At 50.1% G+C, this 27350-nt stretch overlaps 1 protein-coding gene across 1 annotated transcript; it reads right to left on the bottom strand.

Annotated features, from left to right (window-relative positions):
• Positions 1 to 474: 474 nt before the first annotated feature.
• LOC122381469 (5-exo-hydroxycamphor dehydrogenase-like) lies at positions 475 to 26861 on the bottom strand. The gene is made up of 9 exons (XM_043365684.1): positions 26838 to 26861; positions 25963 to 26132; positions 24745 to 24898; positions 24253 to 24474; positions 20009 to 20159; positions 18108 to 18169; positions 2999 to 3125; positions 2538 to 2662; positions 475 to 1254 (listed from the first exon to the last, which is right to left on the bottom strand). The coding sequence occupies exons 1-9, from the start codon at positions 26859 to 26861 to the stop codon at positions 1204 to 1206; spliced, it is 1086 nt and encodes a 361-aa protein (XP_043221619.1). The 3' UTR covers positions 475 to 1203.
• Positions 26862 to 27350: the final 489 nt, after the last annotated feature.

Genomic DNA, 27350 nt, shown 5'->3' on the forward strand with positions numbered 1-27350 from the left:
CTCCTCCAGTCCCACCAGATCGGCCATCGTCACTCCGGGCACGTGATAGATGGTGAATAAATTTCAATCGAATGCAGGCATAAATCATCACGCTACATCAAACTGCAGCATAGAAATAATCAATCAATTGAACGTCAAGCTAAATATGACATGCGACTTTGTCTGCCACCATCAAACTCCCAATAGCATGCTGCTCACATACAGACGTCTGGCCCGGCGGCCGCAGCGGCGGCGCAGTTCTCTGAGCAGCGAGAGAAGCACTCGGTCCGGCGCGTATCATATATCTGACCGAGTGAAATACTAGCTGCCGAGGGGCCGCTGCCTGGGCAGCGCCGCCCGGGCCGGGCCGGGCCAGGGATGACGGGGGCCTATGAGGTGGTGGGAGCTGCTCGCACCGCCGACCCGGAGTGAGGTGAATTCAGTCCCGCCCACGTGGGAACATTTGCAGCTACACAGCGGCAAATGACAGGCTGGTGAAATACGGAGACGCACATTCACCCAGCATGCGACGTGCGTTTTTATTACGGACCACAGACTAACGAAGCACAACCCACATTTGGGATCAATACTGGGCATTGGCCACCCAATGAACTACGCACGGGTCATTTCCGATGGCGGCCGCCAAATACCGTTGGTAAATGGAGTCGATAATCCACTTACCACAGCACTCATCGAGGATCACGGTCTAGCCGACCGGACTAACCAGGCGGACCGACAACGGGCGGCGACACGCGAACCGGCCCACACGAGTTGCCGTCAGCACAAAGCCGACTGGAATCCACTTTAATGAGCAGAGGCACGGAATGAGATTGGATAGAGGGACACAAATATTCCATCCGTCTCAAAAATGGATATTGCGCTTCTTCTGATGAGCTTTTCAATATTTCATAAAGGCCCGCCGCTGTAATATCGCTTATATAATTCAGCACCTTTTTCTGTCATCCAATATCGGACGGCTCGGTTGCCGCGGTATGATCACAATCGAACGCAATCTAGAAACGACAGGCAATTGGTGTAACAAAATTAGGGCGAGGTTGACAAGACAAATGCCATGGCACGACACGAAAAAGGTTCCGTGCAACACTTGTGACACACCAGCACGCACATGGACCCCGCGCCATTTGCTAGTTGTCCCTAGGTCACGCACCAACGCCAATTGCCGGGACTATTGGCCGTAACGGGGCGCGTTGAACGACACTGGCATTATGGCTCGATCAACACGCGATAGAAGTTATAAGACTGGTCCACGGCCTCCTGCGGAAACAAAACGGCCGTCAACGTCATGTAAACGTCAGCCGTCAACGTCATGGAAACATCAGCCGTCACCGTCAAATTAGCCGTCACAAGAGCCGTCACGTTAGCCGTCACATAAAACCGCCGTCAATTCACCGTCACATGAAACCGCCGCCACAACAATCATCAACGTCACAAATCGTCTGAAATAGGCTGCCACCGTCCAGAAGCTGTACAACAGTCATCCAACTAGATGAAACTATAATTTGCTATATCTAACTAAAGAGAATGCAAAGGTTCCCTCACTTCACCAATAGCAACCACTTAATTTACAGAGCGCTTCGTTGATCTTTGCAGGCTGCAGCAAATGGTAATTACGCATTAGGGCTAAGCGAGTATTCCCTGTATTAATGTCGGAGTCTCGCATAAGCGGTCCGTTCAGGATTGACTCGCGCGAAATATGCAATTAACTGTTAATGCAATGGGAGTTAGATAATTAGGTATTGGAAAATCAATTAGATAGAATAAATCGAGGACGTAGTTATGCCACACAACTTGAGGAAGATGAGACAGCCATCAGTCACTCAAATAATTATCGAAATACTACGAATAACAAATAATTTATGTCTCCTCGGAAAAAGTCAGACAGCACGTCTCCCCTCCCCCCCCCCCCACCGTCAGACAGCTGGTCTCGCGGGACCAAACTCTGTTTAGTCTCCTGGGAGTCGGTCTCGTTCGCCCCCTCAGACAGCGAGGCTCTTGGGGAGACAGTCTCTCCCTGCCCCTCGGGCACCGTCTCCGGAGGACCCTAGTCTCGCCCTCCGCCCTGCGGCAATCCGTGTGATCGAGGGCCAATCTGACGGTCATCACGCCTCCTCCCACTCTGATAGAGGCTGGTGATAGAGCCAGAGATCACCTAACGCCAACCAGAGGTCACCAAAGGTCAGTCAGTCACCCTTTGTCAGCCAAGGTCATCCAAGGCAGTAAGTCACCCTTGGTCAGTCAAGGTCAGTCGATGTCCCCATGTCGCCAAGGCCGGCTGGCGATGACGGAGCGGCCCACTCAGCCGTGTGACGGGCGGCTCCCAGGCGACCCCCGAGGTCAGCGAGGGTCAGCCGAGCGGGACCGACCGTCAAAGGAGCCAGGGAGACGGACGGGTCACTGGCGGCCGACCTGACGGCGCCGACACCGCCCACATGTCAGCCGGTCTCATGGCGCCCGTGCGCTAAGTAACTGATGACCGCCCGGAGACGGGTGACCGTGTCGACACTCCGTACTACTGCAGAGGACCGCCGAGTACCCACCTGAATCTGTTCTAGGCTGAACGGCGTGCTGAGCAGCTGTCGCAGAGGGTATCGGTCCTCGGCTAGCACGGTCTCCAGGTAGGCGACGGCCCTGTCCAGGTCGCCGGCCGTGTAGTTGTGTACGCCTGAAAAAGTAATTATGGATGTGACATCATTCATCACAACCCACACCAACACATTCGCTGTCACTCGGTTAGTAAAAAAGACGATTGAAATAATACCGAGCAAGTCTTTCTTCGAATAATTTCCCACTTAGAAGTTTTTTTTTGTAATGATGAAAACGATTGTGACTTTCATCGGATCGGTTTTGGCACCGGCATTCAGCTTCGACTGTTAAATAGGTAATCGTTCGCTATCACCAAACTGAGGTCGCCACCGCTGTGTTTTACGTTCGCTGTATGCTTAGCTCACGGGTCGCGTCAATAGCGGGTCTGTGAACTGAGACACTGCGGGCAGCTCACCTGTGACTGTCAGACACTTTCTGATGATGGCCTGTCCGGTGACATCCAGCTGGGAGTGGGGGTGCACCATACCGACCAGCACGTAGCAGCCGCCCGGTCGGAGGCACCGCAGTCCGCCGGGGAACACCTGCAAACACCGCGGAGCATGACTCTCAAAACGGACGGTCCTGTGGCTAAAGACACAGCGTACTCGAGGCAGCGCTGCAGCTCAGTGAGAAAATTACTGGCTCAACGTTGCATAGACGAGAATATGTAGCTGCTGAGAATCAGGCTTCATGATGATGAAATTGTGAAGTGTTTTGCCATCTCAGGCATGTATGCATTGTATGTATGTATTGTATTCATAAAAATCTCCACATCGTGGCTCTTCCGATTTCAGAGTCAGTACATTAGTTAAACACAGTGAACATGTTCATAAAACACGAAAAAATGATGGTTTAAAAATCACTATAAATTGCTAAAATGCGATAAAACTGAGCACATCTACTCCCCATGTCTCGCGATTCACCTCCGTGGGTGACACAGTAAACGACTCCTCCTGAGCTCGGCTGGCAGGCGGTTCCAGGCGGTGGTAGCCCGGCACATAAATGCACGGCGAGCGAGTTCTGTGCGCACGCGTGGCATTTGCAGCAGCATACTCTCCGATCCCCGCGTGGTCCTTTCTGATACATCTGAACGGGACACAATCATCGTGCGGAGATGCTCAGGCGACTCAGGTGACCCCAGAATCCGACAAAGTGCCGCCAAGTCACATTTAGTAATCAGCTCATCAATTTTGAGCCATCCCAGTTCTTTTAAAGCGGGAGTAATATGCTGAGACCTCTTTAGTCCGGCGATGATCCTGGCACCTAAATTTAGAACTTTCTGGATCCTATACTTTTGGGTTTTGGTGCAGCCGCCCCAAACGGTCAGACAGTAAGTGATGTGGGGATAAACAAGCCCTTCGATGATAACTTTTTTGGTCTCGTGTGGTAGTCGGTGGCTCAGCTTTGCAAGTCCCACCAACATGCCATAACAGCGCCTGATGACGGCAGATATCTGGAGGTCCCAATTGAGATAAGAGTCCAAAGTTATGCCAAGAACCTTCACAGAAGGAGAAGGACTGATGAGCTGTTCCCCAAAATGAATTTTAAATGTTTCGTTGATTTCTAAGTGAATTCGCTTAGACTTCACGACCAAGAGATCTGTTTTTGAGGGATTAATTTTTAAACGATTTTGAGTAAACCAATTCAAAACAATTTTGAGCGTGTTCTCTACTCTAGTACGGAGGTCACCCACGTTGGCCGGAGCATCCGCATCGATAAACTGCGCGTCGTCGGCATACATGATGAGCTGTCCGTGGCGAATAAAAGAAGGTAAATCGTTGGTAAATAGTAAAAACAAGATCGGTCCCAAAGTACTCCCTTGGATCACGCCATGTGTCACCGCCACTGGCGTTGTACACCCCGCCACACGCTGCGTTCGGCCTTCGAGCCAACCGCGGAACCAATGGTCATCCACACCATACCATCCGAGCTTTTCCAGGAGCCGGCAATGCTGCACGCTGTCAAACGCTTTGGACGTGTCTGTCGTCGTCAACGTGGAGACGAGGCCACGGTCCATGCTGCTGACAAGCCTGTCAACAGCGCACAGCATCGCCGACTCCGTGGAGTGGCCCGGGCGGAAGCCATGCTGTTCAGCGCAAAGTATATGATGTTCGCTTAAATATGACATTAACTGATAACATGTGCAAATGTCGCTGAGAAATTAAATCCTCAAGGCTAGATGAAGAACCATGAGAGAAGCCAGAGTATTCTCATAGTTATTACAAGTTGATACGGAATCCAGCTTAAGGCATTGGGCACATAATACTAACGTTATGACTAGCACGTGGGTTAATCATATCGATTTATCGATCATGATCGATTTATGTTCTGCCGTGTACCTACATTGTCCAGCTCGCCGAAGTGCTGGTACGACTAAAACAAGCTGAGAGAAATGGCCAATGCCAGAAAAATAATGTTATCTGATAGTAAAAGCAGCTGTTAAAAAGCAAGAAAAGTTTAACGTCAGAGAAAAGAGAGTCCGATAAAACTGTCTAAATTCTTCGCAGCGCCTATCCTTTCCGCTGCCCACGTATAAAGCCTGTCTGAGGCTTCCGCTAGTTTCGCCGGTCCGGAGATTGAGGCTCCGACACAACCTTGCCGAGTTTCTAATTGAGCGCACTGTTTTTCTTGTCGAACTTGCAGGACGTCGTCGTTGGCGGCGCCCGGGCGCGATGAGGTGCTGCCGCGCGTCGCCCTCTGATCTCCGACTGAGCGGCGAGACGCACGGAGACCTGCTGCCGGGAAGTGCAGCCCTAATGGGCCGCTCTTGTGCTCTGACAAAAAGCCGCTCCTGGTTGAGCGGAGAGGAGCAGCAGTCGGCGAGTTTCCGCCATCTGCGGCCCATCAGCGCCCTATGTTCTGCAGCCGGCCGGCAGGCCAGTGAAAGGTAAACAGCCGTCCGCCTCACCGGTCTTATTGAAAGCTGGCTGTCGCGGCGCGCTCACGCGTCTTTGTTTGGCGTCGGCCGTAGTGCCGTCAGGTAGCCGGCAGCACGGGGGGCCACTTCAGAGCGCCGAAACTGGCGCCGCCGGAACGGAGTTAGCCGTCATTAGCGGACGTGACCGGCATGGAGAGCGGCCGGGCCGGCCGCCGACGGACGCGACTGCAGCCAGCGCGGGTCGGGGCAGGCCCGGACGGGACCAGGTTGGATGAGTCGGGTCGGGTTTGGTCGGAATAAGAAAGAATTAGTGTGGACAGTATGAAAACGACGAACGGAATCGGACAAACTGACCTAAGTCAGTGAGATGAGAGGTCCTTTTTCTCTCTTCAGAGCTATGCATGCCTTAAACCGTACCTTTTTCAGTAGACCAAAAATAAAGCAGTAGGAGGCTTTCAGCTCTTGCGTTAAAGCGAGTTTTATTGCCGATAAACTGGCATTTGTACAATATTTTATATCTTTACAGCATTCATTCTAAAAAAAGGCTCATTGGACAATCATCTGCCTTGAGTCTGATGTTGTTGACAATTCCGTCGAACGCTATAACTTTCATAAACTCTTATGCTGCGTGTTCCAAGAATGTAGAACGGAGCATGCCTGATCAGTGAGCATAACACCAAGTGGATTGCAACGAGGGCCATCAGTGAAGCAGTGCGCAATACGGGCGAGGTTCCCTTTTGTGGCGCCCCGAGCATTCACAGCCAGAATCCATCTCGTTTGCTATGCATCCGAGCCACAGTGAAAGCCCCCGATTCAACAGCCCGGAATGTCTCAACAAATAGCGCTCTCGCTCTTTGTGTAAGGTGTGTCGCGGTATGTTTGTTAAGGTGGATCGCGGTATGTGCCTTTTGGTTTATAGCTAGAAATTCGTAATCGCGGTATTCTTGTTTTCGCTCGCCTTTTGACATTTAGAAACACGTCGAGGTCAGCGTAGTCAGAACCGTAAGTCACTGTCGCCCGATCGATTTTAGCCTCAGACCGAGTGACAGGACTTATCCACCTTCGGGCGAGTATATAACCGCAGCGGGGAGTGAGAACGGGGTCAGTGCCTGTACGCCGACCAGGCTGCAACGCTGCACCCGACCTCATCCACGCTGCTGGTAAGCTGGCTCGAAGGTAGGTTCCGACTACGCAGGGATGCTGTGCGGGCTCAAGGCACATCCCATAGATAGGTAGGAGCAAGCGGGTGGAGGGTTAGGTTAGCATGCGTGGCGTTAGGGTATTGTTAGGGTAGATTGCGTTCGCGGTAGGAAATAGGCTTCTAAAATGATAACGTCATATTAGCGCAGTCCGTTATGACCACATCACGAAATTATGAACAATAAATGGGGCGTTGAATTGACCAGATGCTTTTGGTAACGGGATGAGTCGGAGGAGAACGGTGATTGAGCGGAGTCTAACTTTATCGGTACATTAGTAAAGTCATCAATGGCCAGGAGCTTCACTCCTAAACCCATAAGGGCGCGCTACCAACCGCGGCGTGCCTCAAAATGGCGGAGTGATTCACACTGGTACCACGATGCATTGAAACTTAACGTAAAATAGTAGAATTAGACATTGGGATGTTCGTGGCCCGAGTGGCAGTCGGGCACAGGCTGGGAGACGTCTTAGCCTAACACGGACATCAAGTAGAGTAGTAGTAATACAATCAGAGGGGTGGCTGCGAAAGGCCAAAAGGACCGGCCCGAGCCCCCCCTACATAAATGGTGCATCGGCCGGGAAACGTTCTTTCAAGTGACATTCGAGGAGTGAACAACGTTTTTCATCCGGTTGGTCAGGCACGCCATTACGTAAGACTTAAACTGCATTAATGAAACGCCCTGCCGTAATAACTCCGAAGCGCTTGTTAGTACGTGGTTTTGTAAATCTTAAACTGTGTAAACAAACGGCTAACAGTAAGTCGTAAAAACGTTTTTCAATTAATCCTGAGCAATAGGATCTTGGTATGGGGTACGACGCTAACGTAAGACTTAAACTGCATTTGGCGAGACGGCCCACAGTAAATCCAGCGCGCGTGTTCAGTACGAGATTTTGTAAATCATAAATTGTAAAAATCAAACGGCTGATAGTAAGTCGCAACGATCGAATGAATCTTGAAAGAACGGTTGATGTGCCATTATTCTAAATTTATTAAATTTACTCCGCTCAATATCCGAACTTCTAGGAACAATCGAGCCAGACCAGCAGCCAAAATTGTTAGGCAAAAGCTTGCTATGACTGCAATAAAAATGAGAAACAATGAAAACTTTAAGAGTGAGTGACGAGTTGTATTGGTGAGAAGCGAGAGTGCAGAATGTTGCGAGTCGCTAAGTGTAAATGGAAAAGGAAAAGTATCTCGAGCTGATGAGAGTATGTTAAATGAATGAATGATACATTTCTAGAATGGAGAGTGTATGCTGAATGAAAGAATGAAAATGGAATGCGAGTTGTGAGTATGTTGATATTAGATGGACAATGCCTATCTGAAGTTGAGTGAATAGTGAGTGAACTTAGCATGCAATGAAAATATGTAAATTCCCATCTCGATCGTAACATTCACATATTTACGATTAGCGGAAGGCTTGTTTTGATTAACTCAGTAATGTGTGCATTGTTCATTTACAAATACGTGCATTAACTCATTTTGATCTTATCTCAATAATGTATATAATTAGATAAATCATTGCCTTCCCATAAAAATTATTCGTTTAAATTATACCTTTGTACTGCATAAAACTTTAACTGTACTGTTGATGCATGTTTTAGGTTCCTTTGTTTTGCCCGCCATTCTATTTCAAAATTGCAATGAAATGACACTTGATTTAACATGTATCAGCTATATTGCCTTTGTGACAAATTAGAATAAGGTGAACACACTCCGCTATTGACGCCTTCCCGACCAATTAATCACACGGTTAAATATGTAGGAACATAAAAATGGACGTAAGATTCGTTAATATTTGAAGTATGAAAAGTGTTTGTCATTGGTTGTAATTACAATAATTGGTAGATTCATAATCCTCGACTGTTAATTGCCATCTGGCTATCACAGAATCACTGCGAGAATGGCGTACCGGCTATCAATTTTTGTAAAAAAAAGGGTCTAAGCATTTTGTGTGCATTTCAACTTAACTTTCATAAAAGTAGGTAGGTACTAGGATTATTGGAGGTTTTTTTATTCAGAATTTGACGATTTCATTATACAATTAAGAGTATAGAATCGAAGGTTGCAATTTGTCAATATTCGGCTTATAAAGAGATAAATTCGTTAAATGTTTCTCACGATGGCTGCAGAATACACTAGGACAAACGCAAAGCTACACTTTTGCCTTTGATTAAACTAAGTGACTGCTATCTTTAGTTCTCAGAATCGCCCGAGAATAGCGCATGATATAACGTGTAAAATGGCCTATTTTACGAACAAATTAAGTTAGCAATTGAATTCATAAGCAATAAAAACCAACGTTTATTAAAGACATTCAGTATTTAATGTCGGATTTTCTCAATCGTATGCTACAATTGCTTTCAATTGTTTCGACCATCAAAGGTTTTGCGAGCGCGCTAATATTAATGATAGGAAATTGTGATTTATGAACAGTCAATAATCTTATTTTGCCAAAGTGAAAGTATCATTCTTTCCGGGAATAAACAAACTAGAGATATGATTTGATAAAAGATGCAATACCGGCCACATAATATCGATCGTACCTACAAACAATCTGGCTGGTTGCAAGTCAAAATTACCATATACCAATAGGGCCAGAGGTTATGTCAAATCAAATCATACATAGTTGGCATGCGGCTTATAAATGGTAAGGGTAAGGAGTAAATTCCGGCATTTATAAGCTTTGGTGAAATATACTCTTGGTACCAAATTAATATATTGATGATGATCGTAAAAAGATTTATGGTAATCGCGGCGTGAATTTGAGAGATCGACATCTAGTGCGTACAAATGTGAAAACACGTCAGTCAGCCATATGGCTTGTCCGATGCAAAACACGTCAGTTACCCATGCATGTGGGTTGTCCGATGCAAAACACATCAGTCAACCATATGGGCTGTCAGATGCAGAACCACGTCCCACGTCAGTCATTCGTGGTCAACCTGTTGCAAATTGCAAGTGCGAACTGTCAGATGCCAGTGGGCATACGATTTGCCTTTTACAAAGTTTCAACGGTAGCACTTCTGTTTCAAATAGAGAAGAAATCCAAAAAGCATGTATGTAATTACTTATGAACCCATAGTTATAAATAATACCATCAGCTTATTGTCACCTAGTGGGTGAATTGTTTTAGATCGTAGCTGAGAGCACAGATTTAGGTACATAAATGCACAAAGAAAACACAGGATGGTCGATTGCAAACAAATATGATATGAATAGGTTTATTTTGTTACATTTTTTCATAAGTGATTATTTAGGTAAATATCTTCAATATGTCACTAATAAAATATGACCTACGCCATAATCAATGGTGTCTCATATCGGAACTTTTCTTTCGGATCAAGCATTTTCGCTGATTTCCTAATGAAACTCTGACATACCCTTCTTTAATACTCGAGCAGCGCCACTCGAAACAAAATTTCAGAATTTCATCGGCGCCCATCGTTGCAGTCTTGATGCTAAATGCAACGCGTGCGGTGACACTGACACCAGCCCCGGGGCGAATTGTCGGCTTTTTGCAACCAACACTGCTCGGCGACTGAACGATAGTGGCATATTGTTTCTACGTATCCTGAACGTTCCTGACGATTATTTCTATGGCAGATCACAAACTCTAATCGAATCATTGGCCGATGCCTATGCTGGCTAACCAGGTTGGAAAGGGAACTTAAGAGATTAAAAAGAAGTCGGTTAAATCTTACTCTTACGTGTCAAGAATCTATGTAAAACCAGTAAAAACATAAACGAAGGCACTGAAATTAAAACAACGATAAAAGAATGCGTTTCGAACTTATACGATGCTGATGGATTATTTGTGCTTTACCCATTAAATTATAACCACTCATTTAATCGTGTTATAGCGGCGAACGTCAAGGGGCAATAACCATTGCGATAACAACGGATGATCATCAAATACCTAGTTTCAAAGCAATATCTGAACTGATAGATTTAAATTTTGCAGATCTTCTACACATTTAGATTTAGCGCGACATATTATGTGTTGGCATAATGGATCTACGCAATATAGCGGCCGTTTCACCAAACCGTGGCAAAACCGAAACCTGGGGCGGGTGCGAGAAAATTCGATGACGACTCATTTTGGATGTCGGGCGTCGGCAGAAGCGTACGGCCATGCTGTGCAAATAACTCATAAAATTCAGACTTGAAACGGTCGCCCAGTGCACTAAAGTACACGTTTTCTCGCCGAGTTAGCTGTCACACACAAGTGATCGGTCAGCTGTCAGTCGAGTGGTCGGGTATCGGAAATCAATAGAGTTCAACGGGTCGGTCAAATATACGTCGACGCTACACTACAGTCAACATGGCGGCACAAAACGTTATTCCCCATAGCGACGCATTCAGATCGGGCAAAGCTGATAAACTCTCGGTAGGAACTAACAACAATTACCTATCCACTGAATGCCCAAAGATATTGCATATGCTTGCATATATATTGTAGGTACGGCCTACCAACGTTACCACTAATTCAATGGCATATATAGCAGTTTATTTAGAAAACAATATTTACCACTGGGAAGTACCTTTTATGATTCAACCTCTAGAAATAAGCTTATTTGTAGAGCTCATTGCGCCGTCAGAAATGTTACGACTTGTTCTTAGCTTTTTGCAGTATTTTGAAACATAGGCCATAAAACTTGCGATACATCTGTCATTTTCAGAGTGACATCTTAAAAGAGGAGTCCGTTTTTTCATTATATTGCAATTCTAAAGTAAACATCCTTCAGTATCTGTATGAGGGATGCCCCGCTTTTAGGAACGACACCTACTTCAAATTATGTAAATTGCGACCATGGCAATTGCCCGCAGAGGCGCAAATGGACTACCTAATGGTATAACAATGGCATTAAGACAGTACCTATGAATGCATCATTAACTGATTGCAATAAAGAAGCAGTCTAGTTTTCAGACAGGGAGGCGCCCCACTGTCGACAATCCGCAAATGTTCTCTCTCATCAAAGTTACAGTCCCGAAGCCAGAGGCTATGGGCTACCTGACAAAATATAACATTTTCGACCAGAACTCATAGGTGTGGAAGTTACACCCATCGCAAACAAACAAAGACTGTCGTAAACAAAGGCTGTTGAATCATTGAAAATACCTGGATTTCGAGAGTGACAGTTATTATAATAACAGTGAAACCCGTACCTTCATATATCGATTCGGCTGTTATTCAACATTCTCGTTTCAGTTTCACAAGCTAGGACACACGTGAAGCTATTTACCTGGGCATTATTATGTGTCCAGCCTAGCTAACGTTATAAATGCTTAAATAAGCCACAAGGGCATACATTGCCGGGCTGTATGCATTCCGTCTCATTCGCCCAGTTGTGTTTAGCTGTAGGGTGCCATTGGATTCGAATTATCACTTCAATCACCCTGCCCTGCTTCCCCTGTCGCAAAGATTGCTCAGAATGACAGCCCTTTTATTTGCAATGGTAGCTTCCTTCAAGCGTTCGCCTGTCAGAGCAATAAAGGAAGGACCAGCATAGAAAGACAAGGCTAAAAAAAAACAACAATTAATCAATAAATAAGACGTCACTCGTTGGTTCTGATCACGATAGTAAGGCGATAAAGCATCGTAGATGCTTGAGGCTTCGAAAAAAAAGTAGTGGCTTAAAAAGTGGACATTTGTGTCTTAACTTTATTTTAAACGTTGCGCTACTTTATGCTTTCTTTCGCAATTGTCAAAGGTTGGCAACAAGTGACCACAGCGGCCAGAGTATCTATCCCGACACCGCAACGGACGAATTAATAAGAAATGTAAATCCGCCCAGATAATGGCCTCTCAATGGTCACTGCGGACACGGTTTATGGGATCCATATTGGCCGTATTATTATCCCTTTCAAAAGACTGAAGTACCTATAGCGATTTATCTCCACTACTATATTGGCTAAAAAAAAAGTTCATAACGACTGTTTAAAACTGAAGAATCCATCATTCATTCTACAACGTATAACGTAAATTTACCTTACCAAATCACATTGGGAAATATTCCCTCTAAAGGGTGAGTATACAGTACATCCTAAAGGCAAGTATTTAGTTATGGAGAATCCCAACCAACTTAATTTAATGAAATGAAACAATCAACGTCACAGGTAAGCGATAGCTTTGGCCTCAATTTCTATCACAGGGAAATGTAACAATGCTACCACGCTGCTATTACATTTTGCAAGCTGCCGCCACACTTATAATGGTGTTGGAGCAATGGGCCTGTTGCTGTAACCATAAATACCCGATTTGACACATGTAATGGCAGCGTGCTGCGATCTTCGATGAGACAAAGCCCAGTGTTCCAAATGCTCGTTTCGATCCGGCCAAAGCAGTGCAAATTGGGATGGCTATTTGGGAGATCAGACCGGTCGTGCCAGCCGTGATGGATAACAAGAACGACCCCGGCGAACTGCCGAAGTTAACTATCCAGAGGCTACCATTTGGCTTCATCCCGGCTGGTATCGATTTGGGATTCACCTTCGTGCATCCTTTTGTGACCTCCAAATAGCGAAATCAGATTTCGCAAAATACCTACACTAGCTTGACACATAGATGTAAAACCCTGCCTAGTTCACGACCAGTGGACAAACACTACGCCTAATAGATGTAGTGGCAACACATGCGTTATGACACCATGTAGAAATGTCTCCTGGTAACTGGACAACTATAGGTATAAAATTTGACTGCATGTAGATCGAGCTTGCATCTGCATGAATGCCAATATGTAAAATTGTAGCGGGGATGTATGTAACTAATCGAACTTGCATCTGCATGAATGCCAATATGTAAAATTGTAGCGGGGATGTATGTAACTATGTATGTATGTATGTATGTATGTATGTATGTATGTATGCATGTATGTATGTATGTCTGTATGTATGTATTATGTATGTCGCCATGTATATTAGTGTGAATGAAGGAAAATTGCCGTCGTAATACCGTCATACGTGGCGATTACGGCTGAAACAATGTACGTGTGGTTGTATGAGTGTAGGCAACAGTATGCTGGCAGGCCAGCGGTGACCCGGACAGCAGTGACGGAGGACAAGCAAAGGGGCGAACGGGCCCGGAGCGCTAATGGTGTGCCGAACACCTCCGGTGCGTCGTACCGCACTGGCGAGACCACCTCCGCCCAAACCCTCGAGTCGTCCGCGGTGCCGGGAGGTGGCAAGTACAACGGCAATCACATGAACGTCCACGGTGGCAAGCACGGCGGCGATCAGACGAACAACCCCGGTGGACCGACCCCGCGGAACCGGCCGATCATCCGGTCACCGACGGCTGAGACATCCCGAAACGCGACCCACCAGACTCCATTGCCAACTGTTCAGCCCGTGGGCCGACCAGACCGCCACCTGGATGGTACCCATCCGACTGACGGCAATCACCAAGCGACGGGCACCAGATAACGCCCCGAGCCCAAGCAAACGAGCCGACGGCTCCACGCCCACCCCAGGGGCTCCGAAATCGCAACAGGACTCAGCTGCAGCGCCGCAGGCCCCAGCTGCTGCACCCGAATGCACAGGCGGATGCCGTGCGGAAAGACAAGGCAAAGCTGCAGAACGTGATGACGCTGCGAACGCTGCTGCTGCTGTGGCGGCAACGAGGCCACCACGGACGCTGCCGTGTGTCCACCTCAGCAACTACGGCAGCACCATCCTGGAAACGCCACGCCGAGCTATACTGCCATCTGGTGAGCCCGGGTGACGGTCAGGACCACCACCTGTATCGCATGCGATCACTTGGCAACCGACCATAGCAACGAATACCACCATGTGGAGTCTCAAAGCGGCCGAGCCAAAGCCGAAGTCGCATCCTGAGCTGCTGTACCGCAAGCCAAGCTGCCGCAGCGAACCGCAAATGGTAACGCTGCAGAAGCTGATGCCGCGCGGAAAGAGAGCTCATGCTGCAGGACACGATGACGCTGCAGAAACGGATGCTACGCAAAAGGGCCGAGGCGGCTGCGTAGGCGGACGCCACTGCAGAGCAAGATGTGGCCGAGGCGCCGCACTACAATGCTATTTGATCACTGGTGCGCCCATGTAACGCTAGGGAACGCCACCGGTATCGCAAACATCCACCTGGCGGCAGACAACAAGTAACGAGGACCAAATGAAGCCCAAAACGGCCAAGCCAAAGCTCCAAAACATGTCAAATCCTGAGCTGCTAAGCCGCTAGCCAAGCTGTCGCACCGAAATGCGAACAATGAAAGAAATGACGCTGCGGAAAGTGATGCCAATGCTGAGGACACGAAGGCGCTGCAGAAACGAGTAATGCACAGAATAATTGCGGAAGCTGCAGTAACGATACCTGGTAGGAGCGAATGATGTACGGAATGAAAGTCAATGTTGCAGGACATGATGTCGCTGCAAAAGCGAATGCCGCGCGGGGATGCCGAAGCTGCGGAAACGCCATGATGCTGCAGTAGTGTACGCCGCTGCACGTTGTTGAGGGACGTGCGGAAGAAGAGGTCGAGAAGCTGCGGAAGCTGATGCCGCAGATAAAACCGTCGAGGCGCCGTCGCGGAAGAGGAAGTCGTGCCGAAGAGGTTGAGGTACGACGAAGCTGCGGATGCTGATGCTGTAGAATGAATCCGTCGCGGTGCCGTCGATCTGATGTCGCCGAGAGAGAAAGAGACCGTCGCGGAAGAGGAAGTCGTGCCAAAGAGGTTGAGGTACGACGAAGCTGCGGATGCTGGTGCTGTAGTAAGAATCCGTCGCGGTGCCGTCGATCTGATGTCGCCGAGAGAGAAAGAGACCGTCGCGGAAGAGGAAGTCGTGCCGAAGAGGTTGAGGTACGACGAAGCTGCGGATGCTGATGCTGTAGAAAGAATCCGTCGCGGTGCCGTCGATCTGATGTCGACGAGAGAGAAAGAGACCGTCGTGGAAGAGGAAGTCGTGCCGAAGAGGTTGAGGTACGACGAAGCAGGCTGGTGCGTCGCGGACATCGTCGCCGTGGAGGCGCGCGCACCCGACATGCCGTGGAGGCTGGTGCGCCATCGTCGCCGTGGAGGCGCGCGCACCCAACATGCCGTGGTGGCTGGTGCGCCGCGCACATCGTAGCCGTGGAGGCGCGCGCACCCAACATGCCGTGGAGGCTGGTGCGCCGCGCACATCGTAGCCGTGGAGGCGCGCGCACCCACCAATGCCGTGGAGGCTGGTGCGCCGCGCACATCGTCGCCGTGGAGGCGCGCGCACCCAACATGCCGTGGAGGCGGGTGCGCCGCGCACATCGTCGCCGTGGAGGCGCACACCCACCAAAGCCGGGGAAACTGGTGCGCCGCGGACATCGTCACCGTGGAGGCGCGCGCACCCAACATGCCGTGGAGGCTGGTGCGCCGCGCAAATCGTAGCCGTGGAGGCGCGCGCACCCGACATGCCGTGGAGGCTGGTGCGCCGCGCACATCGTCGCCGTGGAGGCGCACACCCACCGAAGCCGTGGAGGCTGGTGCGCCGCGCACATCGTCGCCGTGGAGGCGCGCGCACCTACCAATGCCGTGGAGGCTGGTGCGCCGCGAAGGTCGTCGCCGTGGAGGCGCGCGCACCCGACATGCCGTGGAGGCTGGTGCGCCGCGCACATCGTCGCCGAAGAGGACACCGTCGCGCCAGTGTTGCAGGACATGATGAGGCTGCAAAACCGCGCGGGGATGCCGATCCTGCGGAAACGCCACGATGCTGCTGTAGTGGACGCCGCTGCACGATGTTAAGGGACATGTGGACGAAGGAGAAGCTGCGGAAGCTGACCGTCGCGGAACCGTCGCCGAAGAGGAAACCGTCGCGGTGCCGTCGCGGCAGAGGAAGTCGTGACGCTAAAAAAAAAACACACACACACACAAAACGGATTGCCGAGCCGCCCCAAAGTAAGGGGATTTAACCCCAGGCCCAAAGAGGGGGGCATTTATGTAAGGTGTGTCGCGGTATGTTTGTTAAGGTGGATCGCGGTATGTGCCTTTTGGTTTATAGCTAGAAATTCGTAATCGCGGTATTCTTGTTTTCGCTCGCCTTTTGACATTTAGAAACACGTCGAGGTCAGCGTAGTCAGAACCGTAAGTCACTGTCGCCCGATCGATTTTAGCCTCAGACCGAGTGACAGGACTTATCCACCTTCGGGCGAGTATATAACCGCAGCGGGGAGTGAGAACGGGGTCAGTGCCTGTACGCCGACCAGGCTGCAACGCTGCACCCGACCTCATCCACGCTGCTGGTAAGCTGGCTCGAAGGTAGGTTCCGACTACGCAGGGATGCTGTGCGGGCTCAAGGCACATCCCATAGATAGGTAGGAGCAAGCGGGTGGAGGGTTAGGTTAGCATGCGTGGCGTTAGGGTATTGTTAGGGTAGATTGCGTTCGCGGTAGGAAATAGGCTTCTAAAATGATAACGTCATATTAGCGCAGTCCGTTATGACCACATCACGAAATTATGAACAATAAATGGGGCGTTGAATTGACCAGATGCTTTTGGTAACGGGATGAGTCGGAGGAGAACGGTGATTGAGCGGAGTCTAACTTTATCGGTACATTAGTAAAGTCATCAATGGCCAGGAGCTTCACTCCTAAACCCATAAGGGCGCGCTACCAACCGCGGCGTGCCTCAAAATGGCGGAGTGATTCACACTGGTACCACGATGCATTGAAACTTAACGTAAAATAGTAGAATTAGACATTGGGATGTTCGTGGCCCGAGTGGCAGTCGGGCACAGGCTGGGAGACGTCTTAGCCTAACACGGACATCAAGTAGAGTAGTAGTAATACAATCAGAGGGGTGGCTGCGAAAGGCCAAAAGGACCGGCCCGAGCCCCCCCCTACATTTGGCGACGGGACGGGAAATCGGCAGCCGCGCGGTTATTTGTCGCTCATTTCACCGCCCAGCCGGCTGGACCGCGCCGAGCCATGCCGTAAGACATGTAGATCGCTCTGGGCCGAGCGCCCGTTCTCTCTGTGGGCCGCATCTGGGCCGTTTCATCAGAGAGTGGTCGGGAGGGCGACCAGCTGCCGCGACGTCCCGTCGCCGCCGAGATTTTGCGCCATCGCGCCACCCCAATGGGAGGATATACCGCGTCGGATACCGAGCGATGGCCAGCTCGATATCTGGGGCATGGACGCCGTCCCAGACCCAGAACTGGCAGGGAACTGATGCAGAAGACTTTGTGTTGATGGCGAGCATTTATTCACAGCTCAAAAAGCCGTCATATAAAGTCAGCATCAAAAATCGTCGAAAAAATAGCACGCCGAAAAAACAGCGGATAAAGGGTGTGGGACAAGGTTTATTTGGACAACGTTCCTCTAGCTAAGAAGTAATTGTCGATACATTACACTATAAACTAGGAAAGAAAGGGGTTCCATTTGCTTACAAACTGCAGCGTTTCTAATGACCTAATCAGCTCTAATCGCTAATCAATGAACACGCCTTCAGAGACGGCAGGGCAACGTACCTTTGGACTGCCGCAAACTTCGACGACGCAGTCGAAAGAGTCCACAAACTGACGACCGGCATCTGGAAATACAGCGGTCATTGTCACTGCTGACGCCAGCATCGAACAAACTCGGCCAAAGCTACGAGACGCCGCGCCGAAAGCGGCACGGCGAACACATCAAATGCATCACTTAGACGGCATACAGCCGCCATATTTTTAGAGCAAACAGCCCGCAGGCCCGAATCTCGACAGTGAGCCGGGCCCAACTCTACAGAGTGCTGAAGCCGTGCTCTACCCTTACGCGAGCTTTCAGCAGTGCATGGTCGGCATACCGGGTACCATACCATACCGGGTACCATGGTCGGCATACCGGGTATAACGTCGCTGGACAATGGGTAAGATGTGAAGGACCCATAACGGTTAGGACTGGAGGAACCCTGAAGACGGGAACAGACTATCGGGAGGTCACCAAACCACAGGCGCACGTCCTTTCACAACTCCGCCGGCCCGGAACATCGGCCCAAGTGCATGGCACTGCCGAGTACCGAGTAACGTTCAAAGGTCAGTCAGTCGTCACATGGAGGCCCCTGTGACTGCGCCGGTCACCGGCTCCGGTCAGCGGCTCGGCCGACACACTGACCAGGGCCGCTGACGGGGTCCGACCAATACAGCGCCATCCACTCGGCCGTCCGAGCGACTGAGCCCAGAGCGGGCCTGTGCAAATGGATGGAGCTCAGCCGCCCAGTCAATGGCGCCGCGCCGAACGATTTCTATTGGTGCCGAGCCCGAGTCCGATTCAAGGATTGCCGAGCGACTCAACGACAGTTCGGCACGTCAAACTGACGTCAGATATCCCATTTTAACACCAGCATTGAATCAGCAAAATACGCAACGGCCTGTGAGATTAACTTTGAGTGTGGAGTAAAAATACCCCTTCTGAGTCAGGTCTTATCTGGGAAAGACAGAGACAGAAGGCACGCAGTAAAATGATACAATTATTCATTCATAGCGACTGCTGATGAAGCCGACTGCTAAGCTGATCCAAAAGTGGAAGCAGGCCGGGGAAAGATGGCTGGGCCCTTCGAGAAGGCAGGGAGGTACTTACAACTATAAATATGTACCGCAGAGTACATATTTATAGTTGTAACTCAAGAAGTCAGAAGAAGCTATATTTCGTTGTAACATCGTTTCAAAGCTCACCGAAAGAGTTCAGTGTTGCTTGTTATTTATGGCCTGTGTTCATCAGGCTTGTTTGCGTAGTTTTTGTAAGTAGCGCTATTACTCATCGAGGAACTCTGGCGATATTCGCTCGACTCAACACTAACGACACCGTTCTGAACTTGGAAGAGAGCGAAGAGAATATTATTTTCGCCCTATAGCATTGATGGGCATCATTTATCGAGGGATAAAAGCCGTTTATCAAATCTATGTTGATAGCAGGCTACCTACGAGGTGTGATTTACAACATAAGAATGACGGCACCATTCTCAATCTTCTGAAATTCAATGAAGAAACAGATGCCGGCAACAGTTTCGCGACCTTTCTTCCGCTAGCATATTTGCGCTTCGGCCGGCGTCTGGCAATACTGAGCTAATAAACAAGACAGCATGGTCAGTGAACCGAGATATTGCTGTAAAATATCAAGCCGACGAAAAATGCCGAACTGAAATGGGATATCGGCCGTTATCGAACTTTATGCGCAGTTTTGTCAAGATACAAGGCTATGTGGCAAGACACTTTAACCAGTCTAACGCTAGGATTTTCATCAATACCAAGAAAGGAATGTACAAATGGAACTACGGTAGCCGCCTAAATGTATCCCACAAATTATGCACCGTCATGATCGAGCGCCGAGGGAGCGAGCCTCGATTGGATCAATTGCAGAAATAGGGTCGGGTTGACGGGCGGGTACAGCTCACCTCCCTCCAGCTGTGACGGTTCCAGCGGGCTGGCGCCGAACCGGGCGGCCATGTGACGTCTGGCGGCCACCATGTCCGTGCACAACACGTCGCCGAACCGCAGCTCGTCCCGCAGGACGGAACAGGCAAACACGCCGAGCAGACCGGCGCCCTGGAAACGCCGGCGTTGGGGGTCTCAGCAACTTACATGATATCGCCACCCAGTTTACACACACTGCGCTGCCATCTCAGCACCTATCACCACGGTCTCTAAGCATTGCATACAAAACCGCTGTACGGTCTCATCTCAACACCGCATTTTTGGGGTAAACGATTACTGATTAGGTATTAATTGGTGATTTGGTAAATTCTGAGTGGGAAGTGAATAACCTACTACGCATTTCAGACCCTCTGGAACAGTCCTTTTTGGCCCTTTCTCGTTACCTATACGCTTGATTTCAACCAAACTTTGACACAAAGTGTTTTAAGGGCCTACCTAATTTTTACTAATATGGTCTTTTAACAAAATGTCAAAATGAAAGGCACTTGTCGTTGACTTGTAATGGTAAAAATTGATCGGAAAACTCTGCACCGTGGTAGAGGCTAGCATGGCGTTGCAGCGTCAGCTGTTGCGCCGCAGCTAAGCTCTGCCCACTGTGCCGCGACACCGGGACCGGTCATTCGCCGCTCGGGGTCAGAGCGGTGCGGAGCTCTGACGGACTGGAACGAGACACACGCTAACGCAGGCATCATTGCGTGAATATTGTAAATGTCGTATCTTGCGCGGAGAGAATAGGATGAATAGGAGAATAGGAAGGATAGGATGAAGAATTCAATGCAGATCGCGACGGTGTATGTATAAAACAATAAGCACTCCTAGCTACAAAATGTTATTCCCTATGCAGACTTAAAATAATCTTATTTTCAATAATTTATAGCGAGCCTCTCCGCAGCCGTTTTCCTACAGGCCATTGTGCATTTAAGGAGTAACGGGACAGAATTCACCGGACTGTCTTTGCATTCAACGGCCTTATTTAATTGAAGATATCCACATAGATACTTGTAGGCATTTCGTTTTTTTTTTTGTTCAAAAGAATAATTTTTTTTTGGGGGGGGGGTGAAAATAATAGGTAAATCTTTCTATGACATTGCCACAATGCTTTCAGAATGTTGTTGATAGATCTTAGGCCCGAAAAACAATAAAACAGGGAAAAATATAGGATGACTCAATCTGAAAATGTAGCTATGCAATATCGAGAGTTCATGATCTCCCGTCCTTCACTCCCCCTTGTCAGTCTCTCGTCTATACGTTTATAGTATATTGTCTCTCGTCTATAGCCTAATCTCTATCTTCGTCACTTGTCTCTGGTCTATCGTCTTTGTCTCCTGTCTCTGCTCTAGCGGCTATATGCATATTGTTTGTTGTCCACTAGCCAACGTTTACCGTTCGTCTCATTGTCACGTCTCCTTTTCCTTTCTCTTTCTTCCTCCGTCCTTATTTGTCGTAGGACAACTTATTAAAAGTTCATGACATGCAAACAAGTGCTCCACTCCGCTGCGCTGCGTGCGCGGCCCGCACGCCGGCCGGCCGGACTGCGACTGCCGCCGACATGACCCGAGGCTGGACCGCAAGTAGGCGGAGCCAAGCCGCAGTGTGCTAGTGCGTCTCGACCAATCAGAGGGGAGACAGCGTCCAGCCTGTGTCAGCCTCTAAGCAGGGCTCTGACGACCTTAACATTATCAGTCAATGACAAGTGCCTTTATTTTTCATTTTTCGTTAATAGACCATATTGATAAAAATTAGGTAGAGATCTCAAACCACCAATGCCAAAGTTTGGTTAAAATCAAACGCATATACAACGAGAAATAGCCGAAAAGGACTGTTCCACAGGGTCTGAAACGCATAGTAAGGGGTTACTGACAAAATCAACATAGCAATGCTACGTGCTACGTGATAATGCTAAGAGATCTCGCAGACTGCTATTTCAGCCCTTCAGATCTGTTCGAGTCCGACCTCGAGAGAGGCCGATCCACGGGGTATTCACATTGTGCGGAAGACTAGTCGGTAGTCAGCAGCACAACCATCAGAATATAGCGGTCAAACGTACAAATAAATTACTTAAGCTACATGGTGAGCGTAATTTTTCTGTCACTAGCTCCATAATTGTCTTAGCCATCCGTGGAACAGACGTTATGGAAGAAGTTAGATATGAAAAATGTATACCCTTGAGCGTGATGTACTCAAAACAAAATGAAAACAATACGCTATCTAAACGGGTCCCAGTTGACTGACGGGTACTTGGACTGGCGGGCTCTACCAGAAGCCGCAGGAGGGCACGAAGCAGCGAAAAGATCACGCCCCGTCTGCTTTCGAGATATCAACTGCGACCGGAGCAGCGACAAGCCAGATGCCGTTTAATGCATGAACAATTCCGATTTATTGTTTGTTTTTCAAGGAGGCGTTCAGAAGAAAAGTTATCAGCAAAGTGAACGGCCGAAGCTATTTCCTTGAATCCTCGACGGGACGTCGGGACATTTGTGCGATCAGTTTGCAGATATTTGAATGACTTCGGGACGCAGACTCAGATACGCAGATGCGAAACGATCAGAACAGTCGACTGGTTATAGCAACTCAGGGAGAAAAAAGGCTCAAGCATGCATACATTGCATAGGAACACATGTTGCAGATGTTTTCACATTAACGCAACTTCGGCGTGTAAGCCGTCTGTCTTATTATGCATGCTATATAATACTCAGATATGGATAGAGACATGCTGTTATTGCTCTTCGATTCGATTCAGGACGGGCACATATTATCATCGCAGCAATATTTATATTCCAACCAGCCCATGGATATAGAATATAGATATGGCGCGATCAAACGTTATTGGAGCATCAAACTTGGAAGCTCGAGAGTAGGTGCTTTCAAACGTTGGCTGTGAGTGACAGTTTACGTCGCTATTCGCCAGCCAACTGCCCTTCATCTCAGTCACGAGCGAAACGATTCCGATGTGATCGATTCTGTTTGGTACGATATCGTTTCAATCTCAACAGAAGCTGTGGGCCAGACCAAGTGCGATGATGATTATTATCAAAGTTACAGATAGGACAGTGGTTTCGATAGATGCACGACGGACATGTTCGTTTAGTTTTAAGTTATAGAAATGTACCAATTCAGTCGATCAAGGCCGACAGCGAGTAAAACCAATGAATGAAAGAACATCAAGCCAGTCACTGAACCAGCCAATAACTGGGTTCTTACTTTGATATGCCTTCACCAACACGAGATGTTAATTGTACATTAGGATCGCACGAGTTGCTGGCGTATAACGTTATATCAAGGAAGCATTGAGACACCGCGGCACACGCACAAGCGATAATTCCTGCCTCCCGAATGGTATTAATAGACAAGTAGTTAGAGCCGTATTTCCCGGACCTCATCAGATCGCGGAGCGCTCAGTTCCCATGGGCACCGACACGTGGCCGTTATCGTGTATATTATTAGAACGGTGTGACTGCGCTGCCGCCGGCGATTATGATACATAGGTGATGACTATAAGCGGTTTGTGAGGAGGGCCCTGATGCGGCCCACGTGAACCCACCGCGTGGGGACTGTCAGGTCACGGACCCGTGAACACCTATCACGCTGGCCGTTATCGACTGACCGGATCGGGTCGCCCGGCAACACGGTGAGCGGCGGACCGGGACGTATTTACGGCACAGCTCATCGGGCGCGGTTAGTATTCGGTGGGCACACACGGCGGGGGGCGGCATCAGCCGATAGGGAACAGAACAAACACAGCCTCCCGGCCGCCGAGAGCCGCCAGACAGGCTATGGAGGCTCGCAGAACGTACATTTATACAACATTTTTCTAATGGTCATATCGACCAGTCAGAACAGCGCGGGCTCTCCAAAATCAGTGGATATCAGGGCTGCGGAGTCGATGGATTTTCGGCGACTCCGACTCCGACTCCGACTCCGGCTTTCAACAACCAGCTCCGACTCCGACTCCGACTCCGGGCAGAATTGTCGACTCCAACCGACTCCAACTCCCGACTCCGACTCCGCAGACCTAGCAGGGCTGCGGAGTCGACAGATTTTCGGTGACTCCGACTCCGACTCCGGCTCGGGTTTCTAAAATCGACTCCGACTCCGACTCCGACTCCGACTCCGGTCACAACTGTCGACTCCGACCGACTCCGACTCCGACTCCGACTCCGACTCCGCAGCCCTGGTGGATATCCTTTGGCTGTAGGCATCTCACCTGAACCAGTGCCCTAGTTCTCGCGGTCACGGGCAGATGGCTCTGCAGGGCGCGCGCCGCTGCCATGACCGTAGCCAGGGCGCAGTTGATGGGCGCCGCCAGGCCGGGAGAGGCGGCCAGATGCGGAGGCAGGGGAACTACGTGGGTGCCAGGTCGGACCAGCACGTGGCTCGAGTAACAGCCGTTCAGTCCGCTGCCGCTGCTAAGCGTGGTGTGACCGTACTGCGGCACGGAGGGGAGGAGAGAGGTCACCTAAGGTCGGTCAGTGGCAGTGACGAGGTTACTCACAAGCCGTGTCAAGGTCACGTGAATACATATGAGTGTCACTGATCCCACCCCACACCAGACAACTAACGGCTCTGGCAGGGCTAGTAAGATGGTTAATTTTGTCCCAATCAAATCAATCGCAAATTATATGCAACTCTATCATTAGCATTTGTATGAGTCTTGAACTGGCAAACTTCTTCAAATGCCCTCCTTGTCTTTACATACCTTCATTAGCTGTCGACACTTCTGCGTCAGGCCCACTGAGCAGCGGTCGCACTCGCCACACACGTCACACACGCAGAAGGTCACCAGCTGACCCGGGGTCAGGTCAGGTCGACGACTGATCTCAACACGGCCCACACCCTCGTGACCCAGGATCCTGGTGGCAGAGAAACAAGACGAGGTGTCTCATAAGGACATCGAGCTCAAAAGACATTCAAGACATGGGCACTCGGGTGTTCAGTTCGGATGAGGAAAGGTAAAGCGGTTCCTCTCGCGCAAGATAGTGCATGATGCTGGTCCAGAGACATCGCTACTACGCTGCCCATACGTCCACGTCATGGAATTTACTTCCTTTTCTATCGAATTTAGCGTCAGGCGTCAGCATTACCGTCTTAAGTTTGTCATGCCAGGCCATAATCGCTTACCATCCGTTGCTTTACGGTCCTAACCGTCCGTATGATTGTCTGCACAGCGCACAGTGCACACCACATGCCAAGGCCATGAGATCAGCAGCCTATCTCCAGAGCAGAGACGGCCTGGCTAACGGAGACCCCTCTACTCTCTCCTGCTCTCTTCGCTCTCCGCTCTCGGGCGTCGGAAGTCCGCTCGACGGCACCGATCGAGCGGAGACCGGGGAGGGCCGGGGAAGGAAGGAGGAGTTTCCGGGCGGGGAGTCCCGCTCCGGGCCCGGGAGCCGCGGCGGCCCAGTCGTCCGACAGCTGCCGGCCGGTCGGCTCACAGCACCGGTCAGAGTCTGCGAGACCGGAGCGCCCGGGTCGGGTCGCTCCATCGCTCACCGTCCACCATTAGTGTCCTTCATGACCGCCGAGTGTGGCCCGCCGGCCAGCGACCATCGCCGATAATGGTCCGCGGGCGTCATGATGTAATAGGCCCGCATCACGGGCGAAAAATGACACACCGCGGGAGATGAATGGTGCGACCGGTCCGGCTAAGTTCTAGAAAGGCAGTTCAAGTGCTTGAAACGACAAAAATGCTGATATATCAGCAGAGGCATAAAAACGTGTCTGGGAGCCAATATCGAGCGAAAGCCGGTCACCATTCGCCAATACTGTCTCGTCGCCAAATGCTAAAACAGGGTACGGTTTTCTGTGACCTCTGTGGCCGTGTTTGACCTTGTGACCCGTGTGACCTTTGTTTGACCCCATGTGACCTTGTGTGACCCTGTTTGACCCCGCGTGGCCCTGGTGTGACCCCACTCACGCCGGAGTCGGCTCGGTGCGCATTCCACGGATGGTGTGGACGTCCGAGCCACACACGGTAGCCGCCACCAGTCGCAGCAGCGCCTCTCCTTCAGTCAGCCGGTCGGGCAGCGGCAGACGCGTCAGGCGCAGGGGCTTCCCCGGACCGTCAAACACCGCCGCCAGCGCCATCTGTTGGCAGAGAGCGGCGGCACAGGGTCGGCAGGGAGCAGAGCTGGAGGGGGCAAACGAAGTATGAAGTCCGACGCAAGAGGAACGCGGGTGTTACCGTGAGAAAAGGACAATTAACCAGCGAGAGAGACGAGTCACATCGTATCGAACTGAAAAGACCGGAAAAGCATCCGCTGAATGTCCAACATTCCCCATTATTTACAGACAGACAGCAGACGGCCGGACCGGGGCGGAGTCGGAGGGGGGGGGGGGACTGCCCGACAGGTCAATGACCCTCAGGGGATGAACGGAACGGTCAGCGAGCCTGTCCGTCTGAGAGACGGGGAATGACACGGCAAGTGGCGGAGCGTCGCGGATGGAAGGAATCAAATGAGCGGCAAATGACCACGTCATCCCGGGAAATGACGTTGTGAACGAGGTGACAGGGAGCGAGTTAGACGGTGGTAGGCTAGGAAAGTGGGTATCACGCGAGATGATACCTCGGAATTTAAGCAAATCGACCACAAATGGGGCACCGAAGCGGTTCTAGCACAAGCGAAATACGGTTCAATTACACATGCATCGTCATTCCGACCGCCAAGTGCCATCCAGCGCTGACATTGCGAGCCAATCAAGGTCGCTGCGCTATCCCATATCATACCAACATCCATCCACAACTAATTCAGAAACCAGGGGCCACAGGGTTATCTCTGGTAATGTTCTTACCTCCTTTTCAGCAGTTGCTGACATCTGAGCTGCTCGCTGACCGGGTCACTGTGAGTCTGTGAGCCGCCCACCGCCCACCGCCATCTCAGGAGCCTGCCGTCCCGTACGGACACTGCCCCGGCACAGCGCCTGTGCGAGAGAAAATAAACACGATGGACCGTACAGGATGAGGACGTTTATAGTATACATACAGTATGAGCCATGAATACTGACATCGGGAGTCAGCCAGACCAGGTGAACATGACAGCGATTCGCAGCGGCGGCCGGTGTCTGTGAGTTCACCGAAGCAAGTGAGAACGCTCTCATGCAGGTGAAATCTGGAGTATATACCTATCTTTGATGAATCAAAGCACCCGAGTAGCATGCTGCATACACACCTATCCGTGCTTCTATCCTCAGGATACTGAAATCCTTCTCCTCCACGCCGCAACCCCCCTCCGGGCTGGACAGGCAACTTTATCTCATGCGGGCTGCTCCCTTGGAGCGGCACCGCTGCTCCTGAGGGAGCGCACC

The sequence above is a fragment of the Amphibalanus amphitrite genome, unplaced genomic scaffold (genome assembly GCF_019059575.1).
Source record: "Amphibalanus amphitrite isolate SeventyFive unplaced genomic scaffold, NRLGWU_Aamphi_draft 000120F_arrow, whole genome shotgun sequence".
Lineage (NCBI taxonomy): Eukaryota > Metazoa > Arthropoda > Thecostraca > Balanomorpha > Balanidae > Amphibalanus > Amphibalanus amphitrite.

Coding starts and splice junctions, on each gene's coding strand:
- LOC122381469 (XM_043365684.1), bottom strand. CDS start 26,861: ATGTCAGCAACTGCTGAAAAGGAG. Junction 24,475..24,744: donor AGTGTCGACAGCTAATGAAG/GTATGTAAAGAC, acceptor TCCGTGCCGCAG/TACGGTCACACCACGCTTAG. Junction 20,160..24,252: donor GAACTAGGGCACTGGTTCAG/GTGAGATGCCTA, acceptor CGGCGTTTCCAG/GGCGCCGGTCTGCTCGGCGT.